The sequence below is a fragment of the Phragmites australis genome, chromosome 2, assembly GCF_958298935.1.
Source record: "Phragmites australis chromosome 2, lpPhrAust1.1, whole genome shotgun sequence".
Lineage (NCBI taxonomy): Eukaryota > Viridiplantae > Streptophyta > Magnoliopsida > Poales > Poaceae > Phragmites > Phragmites australis.
The window spans coordinates 19,837,299-19,850,258 of NC_084922.1; the positions used below are offsets into that span (position 1 = coordinate 19,837,299).

The 12,960-nt window shown below is 45.1% G+C and overlaps 1 protein-coding gene across 7 annotated transcripts; it reads left to right on the forward strand.

Annotated features, from left to right (window-relative positions):
- Window positions 1-994: 994 nt before the first annotated feature.
- Window positions 995-12,414, forward strand: LOC133902212 (nicotinamide adenine dinucleotide transporter 1, chloroplastic-like). 7 transcript variants are annotated; one of them, XM_062343815.1, is made up of 7 exons: window positions 995-1,430; window positions 1,543-1,644; window positions 2,735-2,764; window positions 11,092-11,183; window positions 11,295-11,379; window positions 11,475-11,559; window positions 11,935-12,414. In XM_062343815.1, the coding sequence occupies exons 1-6, from the start codon at window positions 1,346-1,348 to the stop codon at window positions 11,540-11,542; spliced, it is 462 nt and encodes a 153-aa protein (XP_062199799.1). In that variant the 5' UTR covers window positions 995-1,345; the 3' UTR covers window positions 11,543-11,559; window positions 11,935-12,414. The 7 variants fall into 7 exon arrangements, with proteins under 7 accessions (XP_062199799.1, XP_062199807.1, XP_062199815.1 ...); XM_062343823.1 differs by having other exon boundaries at window positions 11,915-12,021; XM_062343831.1 differs by having other exon boundaries at window positions 11,449-11,559; window positions 11,935-12,002.
- Window positions 12,415-12,960: the final 546 nt, after the last annotated feature.

Sequence of the window (12,960 nt, forward strand, 5' to 3'; positions counted from 1 at the left end):
AATAACAGTGAATATACCTATTGGCAGCGTGAGATGCAAATGCCGTTGTGATGATGATGTAGCAGATGATGGAATAGGCGTAGAGTAAGTAGACCGTGATGATGTAAAAAGTGACTTGATGATGATTAGGAAGCAGATCACGCGAACAATAGATGATGATCAGCAAGCCCTCCACCATGTGTGTGCCCCGCAATGCCTCGAGCAGGTACTCCTAGGTGACACCACCCGCTACAGCGCTCAAGAGCCGCGTCGTCATCAATCTGGTTCAACCACCCACCAAGATCTCCATCGTTCGTCGCTAAACCCAACCGCACTGGTCACAGGCCACCCATACACTACGCGCACATTGGAGCAGAACTCGATGAGGCCGCAAGGTAGATGCTGTTGAAGTCCCACACACTGAGGTGAGGTTGCTGGGGCCGAGCGTCTTCGTGGAGAACGTGGGTGCTGGGGCAATGTTTACAGTTTTTTGAAGTGGAAATACAATTATTTGCATTTGTTTTTTAAAGTACAACGAGGACACACACAATACATACTTCACACTCACATCATACATATGCACACGCATCCACATCATACATACACTATTTAGGGGATTGGAAAACACGAGACCTTCGATACGCAGGAACATACAGTATCATTAAATTCGTACACATGTATATTCTAATTTAATCGAAGCTAATCCCATATGCTACTGAAGAAATACCTAGTGCGACACCCGAGTATCGGTACTTACGCCATCTCCAGCAGATACTCTAAAAATTCATCATCTATAACACTATTACAGTACTTTTCATTTTTTTATCTTCATCAGCTACCATATTTCCTACCTTATATTACTTTTCTCTTTCCTTTGGAACTACAATCAACCCTATAAATAGTATTAGGGTTGCTACATTGTTTCAGTAAATTTGAAGTAGTCGATTTTCTCTTTTCAGTACTATAGCGCTGGATACTATATTTGTTAGAGAGCAAATTCGAGCATTACATTATTTTGCGGGCCTTAGTATCGACCCCATCCGACCGATCACCAGGATCCAAACCAAAAAGGCCATCCGCCCCCGCCGGCCGCCGCCGCACCACCCCGTAGACCCTCGCGGGCTCCCTCTCCGTTACCTACCGCAACCAGCGAGCGAAGCATTAAGCATCCAACCGCGCGGCGAGCGAGCGGCTGAGCGGCTGCAGCACCCCTCGCCCGCCGCCCCGATCCGGCCCGCCGGCTGTTCCGCCGAAGGACCGAGGAGCGACGCTGCCGGTTCCGCGTTTTCTAGCAGCCGTTTCCCAAGGCGGACTCGGAGAAACAGGCTCCTTCTATTCTCGAGTCCCGGTTTCTGAGGCGCCCGCGATGTCGGGGGGCGGCCGCCCCCGCGGCGGCGCGCGGGAAAAGGTCCGGGAGGCGGCCTGCAACGCCGTCGCCGGCGGCTCGGTAGGTAATAATCCTGCTCCCCTCTCGCGTCGGGTTCAGTCTTGCTGCTGTGGTTGTCGGGGGTGTTTTTTGGGTTCTGATTCCTTCTATTTCTGGTGTGGTGGGTGGTGGTGCAGGGGTGATCTCAGCGACGGTGCTGTGCCCACTGGACGTGATCAAGACGCGGCTGCAGGTGTACGGCCTCCCTTCCAGCCTCTCCTCTGGCACTGCGCCGCCTGGTAAGTTAGCTCGGCTCACGCATGATTCCTCTTCTACCTTTGTTGTGTGCTGTGTTCTCCATTTGTGCCTTTTGCTGCCTGGTTGCATAAGAGATTTGGGAAGTGGCTGGTTCCGGTACGCCCGTTGCATTAACTGAGATAGGCTCTCACAGTTTGTTGTCGGAGGAACATGGAAATAGAGGATTCCTCCTAGATGTGGAAGGTAGCCTTTGCAATCTACATGAGGCTAGAAACCAGTTGGATCATGCCCATACTTCTGCAGATTGCTAGAGGGCAGTAGTACGCACTGCATTAAGGAGAGGTCGATTAGATTTGTGTGGGGAGAAGGGGGATCAGGAGTTCAGGGCATGTTTTGGAACAGCAGAACTGGGCTGGAAATGGAGGAAAAGGTTGTCAAAACTCAAAACTCCCAATTAGATAACTAGCGTAGCTATAGTATGTTGAATGGTGCTAGATGAGGCACACGAAGCCTACAAAGTGATAAATTGCCAAAACATATTTGGATATAATATAGGGTTTTTCACTTTTGGTCACGGCCAAAATCATAGCATAAATCTTAAGGAAGGTGTAAGGCGCTAAATCTTATCCATCTTCTATGGAATCTAATTGCTGCTGCAGTGTCTTTTGGAGTTTTTTCCAGAACGGGTCATCCCCGAATTTCATTACTCAAAGGCAATGAAATTACAATATGTCCCATCATTCAAATTACAGGAAAACGAGCTAAAAACAACAAAAATACTTTCGAGTTTACCAACGCAGCACATAGGGCTGTCCCCAAACAGAACCCGCCAAAGTAACCGACGCAGGTGCTCACCGGAACAAACACAGTTGCGCCCAGCATAGAACAAACCTTCATTGCTTTTTGGAAGTCCTAAGTTATTTCTACAGCTGCAGTGGCCTCAGCCTGTTCATAATGATGTATGATATGGTGGTGTATAATTTGTGTGGCTAACTTTATTAAACTGCAAACTCGCTACCAATTTTTTATTAATTGTTGTCAACATAAAGTGTTCTGTTTTTGTCAATGTAGATGACAGAATCATGGAGCAAACTCTGTACCTACTCCTAACAATACTTGTTCATTATGCAGATGGTAAAAACGCTGAGCTGTCTGTCCAAGGTAATGTTCTCGCTGCTTCATGTGCTGGAATTGCAACAGCTACTGCAACAAATCCATTATAGGTTGTGAAGACAAGGCTACAAGTATGCTATATTGTATTAGTCATATTTGTCTATGTTTTCTATAGATGATATTTATCTTTAAAAGCATGGCATACCACTTCTTGAGGTTTTATGGTTCTGCAGCTAATTCTCTTTTAGGGAATATCTTTGTACCCTTGAAATGATCACCAAGTTGAGAAATACCATCCAATGTGTCATTGACATGTGAGCCCCGACCCTATCATCCTTAAACAGATTCAGCAGCTCTAATGCAAAGGGAAATATCACAACGAATGCACTATTTGGGGAGTTTTGAGAAAAACACAAGCTTCCTCAAGTCAAAATAGTGCAATAAGGGTGTAGAAGCTAAGAAGCTATTACCAGGACCAGAGGTATCCAGATGGGCCTGTCGGATTGGCTCAGCTATGGCCCGACCCGATAGGCCCATGTAGTGTAACGGGCCGTGTCGGCCCACATGCCGCACCCTCGGCCCACGGCGCAGTCCGTCATGCACCGTGCCGTGCCAGGCCGGTCCGGGCACGATTGCGGCATGGCGGCACGGCCAACTTGAAAAAATAAAAAATGAGATTTATTGATTGGTTGTCTCGGTAAAAAACCTTTCTATTAGAAGGAAAAAAAGGGTACAATCTATGCTTCGAAAATTACATGGTTCCAGTAGATACTCTAGATTTTTTTTCTTGCAAGATGTAATATACTTCCTCAAGTGCGCCGTTCCACTTGTAGACCTGACACTTAATTCAAGGCTGCATATATTACACTTTTCAAAATGTTGTCATACTGATGACCATGCATGTGAGTTTTCAGCGTCTTGATCCATGAATGGAATTATGAAATTGATTTGTGCCCAAGCAAGTAGAAAAGGACTAAAGCAGAGACGAGTTACCGATACGATCAGTGGGAGTTTGGGATGGTGGCTATTTATAGACCAAGACAAGAGGTGGGTGGCTGGGATGGTGGCTATTTATAGACCAAGACGAGAGGTGGGTGGCGGGTCGCTTTCGGAAAAAATAAAGAAAAATCAAAAATCAAAAATCAAAAAATCAAAAATAATAGGGATACATAATTAATTCTAAAAATAAGCTTTATTGATAGGTTGTCTCGTTAAAAACCTTTTTAGCGAAGGAAAAAAGAGTACAACCTAGCTCAAAAAATTAGAAATTACACATCAACATCGAGATACTAATTTCTCAATGAATCTTAAAGCTTGTGTTCTCTGCAGTGTGTTGCATTCACGCTTTAGCTTGCTTCCAGTCTTTTACTATGGTGAGTATTTTTACCATCTCACTTAATACTTCTTCTCTCTTCGATTCCTTCCGATAAGACTGAAGGTAGTCTCTGAAGAAACTGTAGATACAGGGACCGTTAACAAATCTCATGCTAACAGTGAAAGCATTGTATAATGTCTTGTGCTCATGCCACCATTGCAGTTTGTTGAAATTTTCTTGTCTGTGGCTGATAACGTCGCTATCGATGAAGATTGTTAGCTCCCATTCGAATATTGGAATTCTGGCATTGGTAAACGTTCATGACGAAGAGGATAAAGAACCTTTACCAAATATTTTTTCTCCATATTGTCTTCTTACTTGTTGTGGGTGCTAGTGGAGGTCCTTGCAGGCGAACTCCGCTATAAAGTTTGACCCCTATGCTAATGGTAGTGTGTATGAATAAACACACCAAAAGTACTTTTATATAGTATAATATTTTTTAGCATCAAGAAAAGAGAGTTCCATCTTATCAGCATGTCCACAACAAACTTACGTGGATGCACACCTACTGCAACACAATACTGCTTATATGCTGCAATTCGTTGGCTAGAGTTCACTAAATTTATTGCAGTACAAAAATCATCTAAGTATTATGACAACCTCTTCAAACTGGATTTTAATATCAGATTGATAATACGACAAGCACAACGTTGATGTAACAAAAAAGATTGAGCATGTGTACTAAACAACGGAGTAAGAATATCTATAGCTCAAGAGTTTGCACCGGTATTATCTAAAGTGATAGAAAATATTTTATTTGTGAACTCAAAGTCTTCCACTATTTGAGATATTTTTTCAGCACTATTTTACTAGTATGTGTATTGTCAATCAACCAGAAATCTATTATTCTCTTTTTCAGTTTCCAATCATTATTAACAAAATATGCAACCACACTAAGACAATCCTCTCTAGTTTACCTGCCCATATGTCTGAGGTCAAAGCAACTGAAGAAGTACATGTTAATAACATTTCTTTAAGCTTACTATAACATGCATTGTAGTATTTTTACTATATCCCTAATTGTTGTTTATCTAGAAATATGTGTGAACCTAGAATTATGAGATTGCTTAATGTAATCTTCAAATCCTCTTGCAATGAAGCGGCATAGCTCTTTTCGAATATTGGCGGAATCATACTCCCAATGACGAACAGAGCCGTCGGGGTTGTACTACAGCACCGTCTGCTTCATGACTGCTCCACTCTTTCGCTTACAAGTTTTGGCGTGCCTTATCAAGTGTCCCATTCCACCTGAAGACTTTGCAGATAATTCATTTTTGCAAATATAACACCTAGCATACTTGACACTTACCCCGTCTTCATCTCTGTAGATCCTTTCGAATTATTGCCAAACTTTGGAATTCTTACCGGCTCTTGATCTTTTAGAGCCGGTGCTTGCTAACGTTTATGACTTGTAGAGCCTGATGATGGAGGTGGTGCTAGAGGTTCACCGTTAGATCCGTGGCCCCTTCGAGTCCTTGAAGAAAAAAATCATGATGAATGAATGTATTATCATGATCATGAGCATTGGCGTCCATGGTTAATATTGAATGGTACTACAAAGAATTCAAATATTAGGAGTTAGAAATAATCAAATAACAAACAAAGAATGGAAGAAACAAGAAAGAACAACGATACAAAACATCATCAAGATTTCTTCAACACAGGAGGATGAGGGTGTTGAAATTTCTCGGATTTTTGGCAACAATTCAAACTAATTATGCCAAATTATTGCAAATTCTCAGGAACTTTGAGACAAGAATGAGAGGAGAAAACAAGAGAGCAAATATTGTTGCTGGTGTGGAATGGAAGGGAATGGTGGTTCTCTATTTATAGGTGAAAATGGTGATTTTTGCAAAAAAAATCGAATTTTTTGAAGCCCAAATGGTCACAAAACGGCTACAAAATGTAAAATAAACGGATAACAGGTTAAACGGGTCTAGTGATGCCCATTCAACCCATTAACCCGGTCATGCCCTCATGCCCGGCCAGGCTACCCGTGTCGACCGTGCCTCGCTAGGCCAGCCCCACGCGCAATGGCTCTTGGCCAACTCGAGCGTGCTGGGTAGACCGGGCCTCGGCGTGCCCGAGCAGTCGAGCTAGGCCGCTACCATGTTGTGCCTGGCCGGGCCAGCCGTGCCAAGCTCTTGCCGGCCAGGCTTAGTCGTGCCGTGTAATGACGGCATGCCGTGCCACGCACTCAGCCCAGGCACCAGTGGGCTCATGCCGTGCCGTGCTTGGCCTGTGTTGTGAGTGGCGGTCCTCAAGTCGGCCCAATAAGCATGGCCCATTTGGACAGCTTTAACCAGCACAAGGGGGTTTGCAGAGAGGGCCTTGTGGTGCCAACCTACCAAGACACTTGAGTTTGCCCAGGCTCATTTGCATTTGGTCTCTCCTCTTCTGTTGTCTTAGCAATAGCAACGATTACGTGCACCTTTCCGTATGAGCTTTGATGATGTGTAATGTCATAACACGGTGCAATGAAGGGGAGTAGGATATAAAAACATTGGGAGGAGATGGTGGCAACAATGAGGAGAGAGGGAGATGTGGCTGCGTTCACTTGCGGAGATTTTTTTTTGGGGTGGGGAGTGCTGTACGTGGGTGAAGACTAATGGAGGAACTGGGTGCAACAAAATCAAGCATGGGGAGAGATGGTGGAGGCACACTGGGAGGTGGTGTGCGCAAGGCAACTGGAATGTTCTATAAATTATTAGTCTAAGGGAGATGTTGATAGAGAAATAGGAGCTGTAGCAGGAGGAACAAGGGGGTGGTTTGGTAATATAAAGGGTTGATCACAGCAAATCCTAACAGAGCTGGCGCCATTGGCATGGATGGAACTGTTCTCAAAAGGCATTGGCATGTAAGGGAACATATTTATTTTGGAGTGGTATTTCAGAGATTTGGAAACCTTCCAGTGGCATATAATTTTTTTTGCTGTATAGTGTGAAAGCCAACCCCTAACTTAGATGGAGACTGTAACTTGGTACTCAGGAAAAGAAAAATAATCATACTTATCCGTGATTAACCCCACAATCTCACAGTTGCCAACTACTATTGCCGCCTTCGAGCTCGCCACCTCTTTCGCATGTAGTGGGCCCTCGCATGCTTGGACCATAACATAAACTGCAATCAATTTGATTTTTACCTCTGAATCTGCGTGCTGGACACATTTGCAACAGCAAAGTGTCTAGTTTCTACTTTGCAAAAATAAAAGCATGGTTGGCACCTTCTTTAAAGCATGTTTTCTGTCTAGGATCACGGATCTGTCAGACTGGGAGAGCGAAAAAATGTGTGATTACCTTGCATGAGGCAACTTAACAATATGCGTGATGAGGAGAAATATCTTGTGTCTTTTAAGTAACAAATCAAAAGGCTATATTGAGTCCCAGCATAAATGAAACCTTTTATTTTCTCTTTAAGCCCAATTGGGTCTGGATATTTTTATTTTAAAAATTGGTAGATTGAATTGAGACCAACTTCCACATTTTGTTTTGTATATTCAAAAGGGTTAGAGTAAATGCATAATAGCATCTAGTGAGAGGTCTGAACAAGATACATAATGGATCTCGAAACTAGAATTTAATATTTTTCCAGCTTCAAAGATCACATGAAGTAGTTATCAGCTGAAGTTGTGGAGGTATGAGTAAATCATTTTCTTACTGAAGAATGGATTATTGAACCTATGAACGTTTAGGACTTAATGCAGCATGATACATATACAAATGCATCAGCTCATCAATACGCTTGTGTTCCCATTAATGTAATTACTCACAACCTCAGATTGAGACTGGTCCGGTAAGTAAACCAGTTAGTTTGTTCGTTCACTGGTTTGTCTGCTCAATCGCAGTTTAGAATGTCAATATTTTCTTTTTTTTAGTAGATTTTAATTCACATTTATGTACATGCACTAATTTCACCTTTACATATATAACTTTGAGCCTGTATTGACACAATGGAAAATCCAACTTTGGAGCTCTTGTGTGTACATGGAGGCAAAGCCAGCAGGTTGGCAATTTGAATCTTGTGTAGTGCATAGTTGTTAAGGCGTCGGTGTATCGTCGCTATGCCAACGCTATGGTGTCCGCCTTGCCCTCCACTCGCCCCCTCTTTGCCCTCCAGCCCCCGCCTGGCCCTCCACCCGGCCCCCGCCTTGCCCTTCGGCCCCCGCCCACCCCTGTCTGGTTCTCCTCCACCTCGATGTGATGCCGTCGGCCCCTGCTACAAATCTACCCGCCCACCACTCCGGCTTCTCACAAACTGTCTCCTCGTTCCACTTAGTGTGTCTTTCTTGGTTACTCCTCGAATCATAAAGGTTACCGGTGTCTTGATCTTTCGTCGAATAGAGTTCTCATCTCTCGCCATGTAATCTTCGACGAAATGACCTTCCCCTTTTCCGAGTCGCAGTCTCAGCCTTCCACTAATAACTTTGATTTTTTGTCTAAGTTTGAGGCTCGAGTGCTTCCTATTGGACCACCTGGGTCACCTCCTACAGGACCACCACGCCATGCCGTGGAACAGCCCGCAGTGCCAGGAACCTCGCCCTCTGTGGCTGCTGCAACCCCGGTCGCGCCCGCACCAGCTAAGGTCCAGGTACCGCTGCCCGCGAGCATGGACTCGCTCGTACCTGTGTTCGCTGGGTCCCCGTGCGGCCCAAGCGGACTCCCCACGCGCACTTCACTCGCGCCGGGGGCGGCACCATCCGCATCACGCGCGGCCACGGAGGCAGCCTCACCACGCGCGGCACTGCAGCCTGCGCTCAAGCAGCCACGTGCGGACCCACTCGTGTTGCTCGCCCGGGATTTCAGCAAAGTCTAATCACGCTGTGCTGTTCACGGCCCCGTGCGACCTGCGGCGCGAGCTTCGCAGGTGCGTGTGCCTGTGCATGCGGCAACCCCTGTTGGCCCCCGACAGCCTCCACCGGGCGCGGTTCCCATACCTCCGGTGGAGAATCAACACTCCATGGTGACTCGGGGGAAGCTCGGATTTCGTCACCCCGTAGCTTTTCACACCACACCGCTCTCTCCTATTTCGAAGAAATACCGAAGTGCCCTTGCCGATCCTAATTGGCGTGGTGCTATGGAGGAAGAGTATGCCGCGTTGCTATCGAACCACACGTGGGATCTTGTTCCCCGCCCGTCCGGTATGAACGTGGTTACCAGCAAGTGAATCTTTCGGCATAAATTTCATACGGACGGGACTTTGGATCGCTACAAGGCTCGATGGGTTCTCCGTGGTTTCACACAGCGGCCGGGTGTTGACTATGACGAGACTTTCAGCCCCGTGGTCAAGCCTACTACAGTCCGCACAGTTCTCTCTCTGGCATTTTCTCAGGATTGGCTTGTTCATCAGCTTGACATCAAGAACGCCTTTTTGCACAGCACATTGACAGAGACAGTATATTGTTGTCAGCCCACTGGTTTCGTTGATGTCGCTCATCCTGATCATGTCTGTCGCCTTAACAAGTCCCTCTCTCTATGGACTGAAGCAGGCGCCGCGTGCTTGGTACAGTCGTTTCGCCACATACCTATTGTCTCTTAGTTTTGTTGAGGCTAAGTCTGACACTTCACTGTTCATCTATCGTCGGGGATCAGATACCGTTTACTTGTTACTGTATGTGGATGATATTGTGCTCACTGCGTCTAGCACCTCCCTCCTTCGTAGCACCATCTCCGCCCTACAGACGGAGTTTCAATGAAGGATCTTGGTGAGCTGCATCATTTTTTGGGCATCTCTGTTCAGCGACGTTCTGGTGGACTATTCCTGTCTCAGCACCAGTATGCTATTGATGTTCTTGAGCGGGCTGGCATGACTGATTGTAAGCCTTGCAGTACCCCAGTTGATACTCACACCAAGTTGTTTGCACTAGCCGGTTACCCTGTTAGTGATTCCACTCAGTATCGCAGCCTTGCCGGTGCTCTACAGTATCTCACGTTCACTAGGCCGGACTTTTCATATGCTGTTCAGCAGGTTTGTCTTCACATGCATGATCCTCGTGAGCCTCACTTGTCAGCCGTCAAACGCATTTTGCGCTACCTGCGTGGTACTCTTGATCATGGCCTTCTTCGTCGCTCTACACCTTCGGAGCTGGTGGTCTACTCCGACGCTGACTGGGCAGGTTGCTTGGATACACGCAAGTCCACCTCGGGTTATGCCGTGTTCCTTGGCAATAATCTGGTTTCCTGGTCCTCGAAGCGGCAGAACACGGTCTCCAGATCCAGTGCTGAGGCTGAGTATAGGGTCGTGGCCAATGGTGTTGCAGAGGCGTGCTGGTTTCGTCAGCTTTTGCAGGAGCTTCACAGTCCCCTGACTAGGAGCACTCTCGTTTATTGCGACAACGTTAGTGTTGTATACTTGTCCACGAACCCCGTTCAGCTCAACGTACGAAACATGTCGAGATCAACCTCCACTTCGTCCGTGAGTGAGTATCCATCGGTGATGTTCGTGTTCATGTCCCGACGACTTCTCAATTCACCGACATCTTCACCAAAGGATTGCCCACTTCGGTGTTCTCCGAGTTTCGATCCAGTCTAAATGTCATTCAGGCCGACGATTAGACTGCGGGAGGGGTGTTAGCAACCCTGGATTAGTTAGCCTAGAAGGGCCTGCATGCGCCGCCTTCTGTTGGCCTGCATGCAGAGATCACGCCTGGCCTCCAACCGTGCCTTCCCTTGATCCAGTTTCCATAAATCTTGAGGAGGATAGCATCGGTTGTTGGCCTATATATGTAACCTGTGTTATCTCCAGATAGATATCTCAATCACCCATTAACAGCCTATTAAATTTTTGGAGTACTACTTGAATGTTTTTTTAGCAATGATCAAAACTTCGATTCGCTCTATATGTTATCATTAAAGCAGATTTGATCCTTGACAATCTGATGCTCATGTCTTGAATTAGGAGCTGTCACTTATTTGAGGGAACATATGTTATCTTTAACACTTGCTTATCTGTGTTGCCTTGGATGATGTTTAACCATTCTTGTATCCTATTTTTGCTGTTGAAGACTCAAGGGATGAGAGCTGGTTCAGTGCGTTACAAGAGCATCTTATCTGCTTTACAGCGGATTGCAAAATAAGGACTCTGTGGATTGTACAGGTAAATTGCATCTAACTACAATGCACATCACGCAGGTCGGTTCATTTTCTCTGTTTCATGAAACTATGTATTGACCTAGTATGCCCTTGATTCTTTTCTCCATGATGATAGTGGTCTTCTTGCTTCTCTAGCTGGGGTTGTTCACGTAGGTATCCAGTTTCACGCGAGAAGGTGAAGCTATACTTTGCTAAAAGAGGTGACAATTTTTTCTCACTACAGCAAACATAGATAAAAGATTGATCATCTGTAACTAACAGATGGCCAGTAAGTGCACACTATTTTTTTTCCCAGAGAATACTACAGTTGATAATCTCAGCCCTAAACAAGTAGCTATCTGTTCGAAGTCACAGCCTCGATAATGACATACCCATATGAGGTATATTTATTGATAAAATGCATTTCCTAGTACCTTTTCCATGAACATTAGTTTGTTCCTTCTCAATCCTTTCAAATACCTGGATACCGTATTATTCTCTTCTCAAGCCGGTCACTGTGTCTATTGTATTTGGTATGTGACATGTGTCCTCCATTTTGGTATAGTGAATGTGGGGGTGGGATAATTGCTGATTTCTTTTACTTCCTTACTAGGATCTTTTAGGCTTTTGCTAAAAGGGGTTAAAGGGAAGAAGCAAGCATTTTTTGGTCGGTTGGCTCTTTTAGTAATGCTTTGGAGATGTGTAATAGGCCCTTGAAAAGGCACTTTGTTTTTTGTCCAAGTTTTAAACATTCAGATATTGACTTATGATGGCAGGTTGTACGATCCAAATTGCAAGGACAAAGCTGTGATCATCATGGTGCTATGTGGTACAGTGGTGTAACTGACTGTATCAAGCAAGTGTACAAGGAGGGTTTTGCTGGCTTCTACTGAGGCTATGCTACGAACTTGCTGAGGACTACCCCAAATGCTATCATTACTTCTACCAGTTATGAGATGATCAACTGGCAAAGTTTCATTGAGATTGAAATTCCGACGAGACAATCTTCAATCAAGCTGTGGGTGTAATCGTTGGTTATCATGGATGCATTTCTGTTTGCCCGTTGTTGAAGAAAAGGTGGAACACAGATTTTGGTGAAAGAGAGTGAAATGGGCTGAAATACTATGTTTTGGCATGATATAGAAACATTCTCCTTATTGCATGTGTTCCAAATTGTTGATAGGAGCCAATCCTTGTCTCCGAAACATGCTGACATGCTAATTACCCATTTATACTGATTTATGCTTTCAGATGAATATGTCTCCGGACGTTACGGTTGATCATATATCGCATATATAAGTGTTCGCCAGTTGATACGCCTAGAACTCTCCAAGAAACAAGGACCCCTGGGAGTCAGGGACATTGACATGTATCCGTTCATTGTTTCGTAACATGGTATACTTTATTTCTCTCTAGATCAGCAACTGATGCCCTGTTTTCCTGAGTTTGCTGTCTGGCTATGCTATTTATTCTTTTTGCAACGATATGAACTCAGGTTTTCTTTGAAGCAGATGCGATATGTGTACTGAGTTGTGGCCATCCCGACCGTCATACTGCCCATGGTAAGACAGAACGGGTTGCCATAACACATTCGATCATATGCAATGCATCCGCAAGGGTTCGTCTATTCATCTGCGAAAGGACGTATTTGAACCGGAATACGATGCGAGCATATTGGCACATGCCCACAGCCCAGAGTATTCCAGGATGTTTGAAGTCGATCCGGCTATAGTTTTTTTAATTTAGTGGAAACAACACACACTATGATCATGGTAACCAACCTTGACATTCCTTTGTCCAAC

Bases quoted from the DNA above. Each gene is read 5' to 3' on its own strand.
- LOC133902212 (XM_062343815.1), top strand. From the start codon at position 1,346: ATGTCGGGGGGCGGCCGCCCCCGCGGCGGCGCGCGGGAAAAGGTCCGG. The intron at 2,765-11,091 runs GTAATGTTCTCG...TTGCTGTTGAAG, and splicing joins CGCTGAGCTGTCTGTCCAAG to ACTCAAGGGATGAGAGCTGG. The intron at 11,184-11,294 runs GTAAATTGCATC...CCATGATGATAG, and splicing joins GGACTCTGTGGATTGTACAG to TGGTCTTCTTGCTTCTCTAG.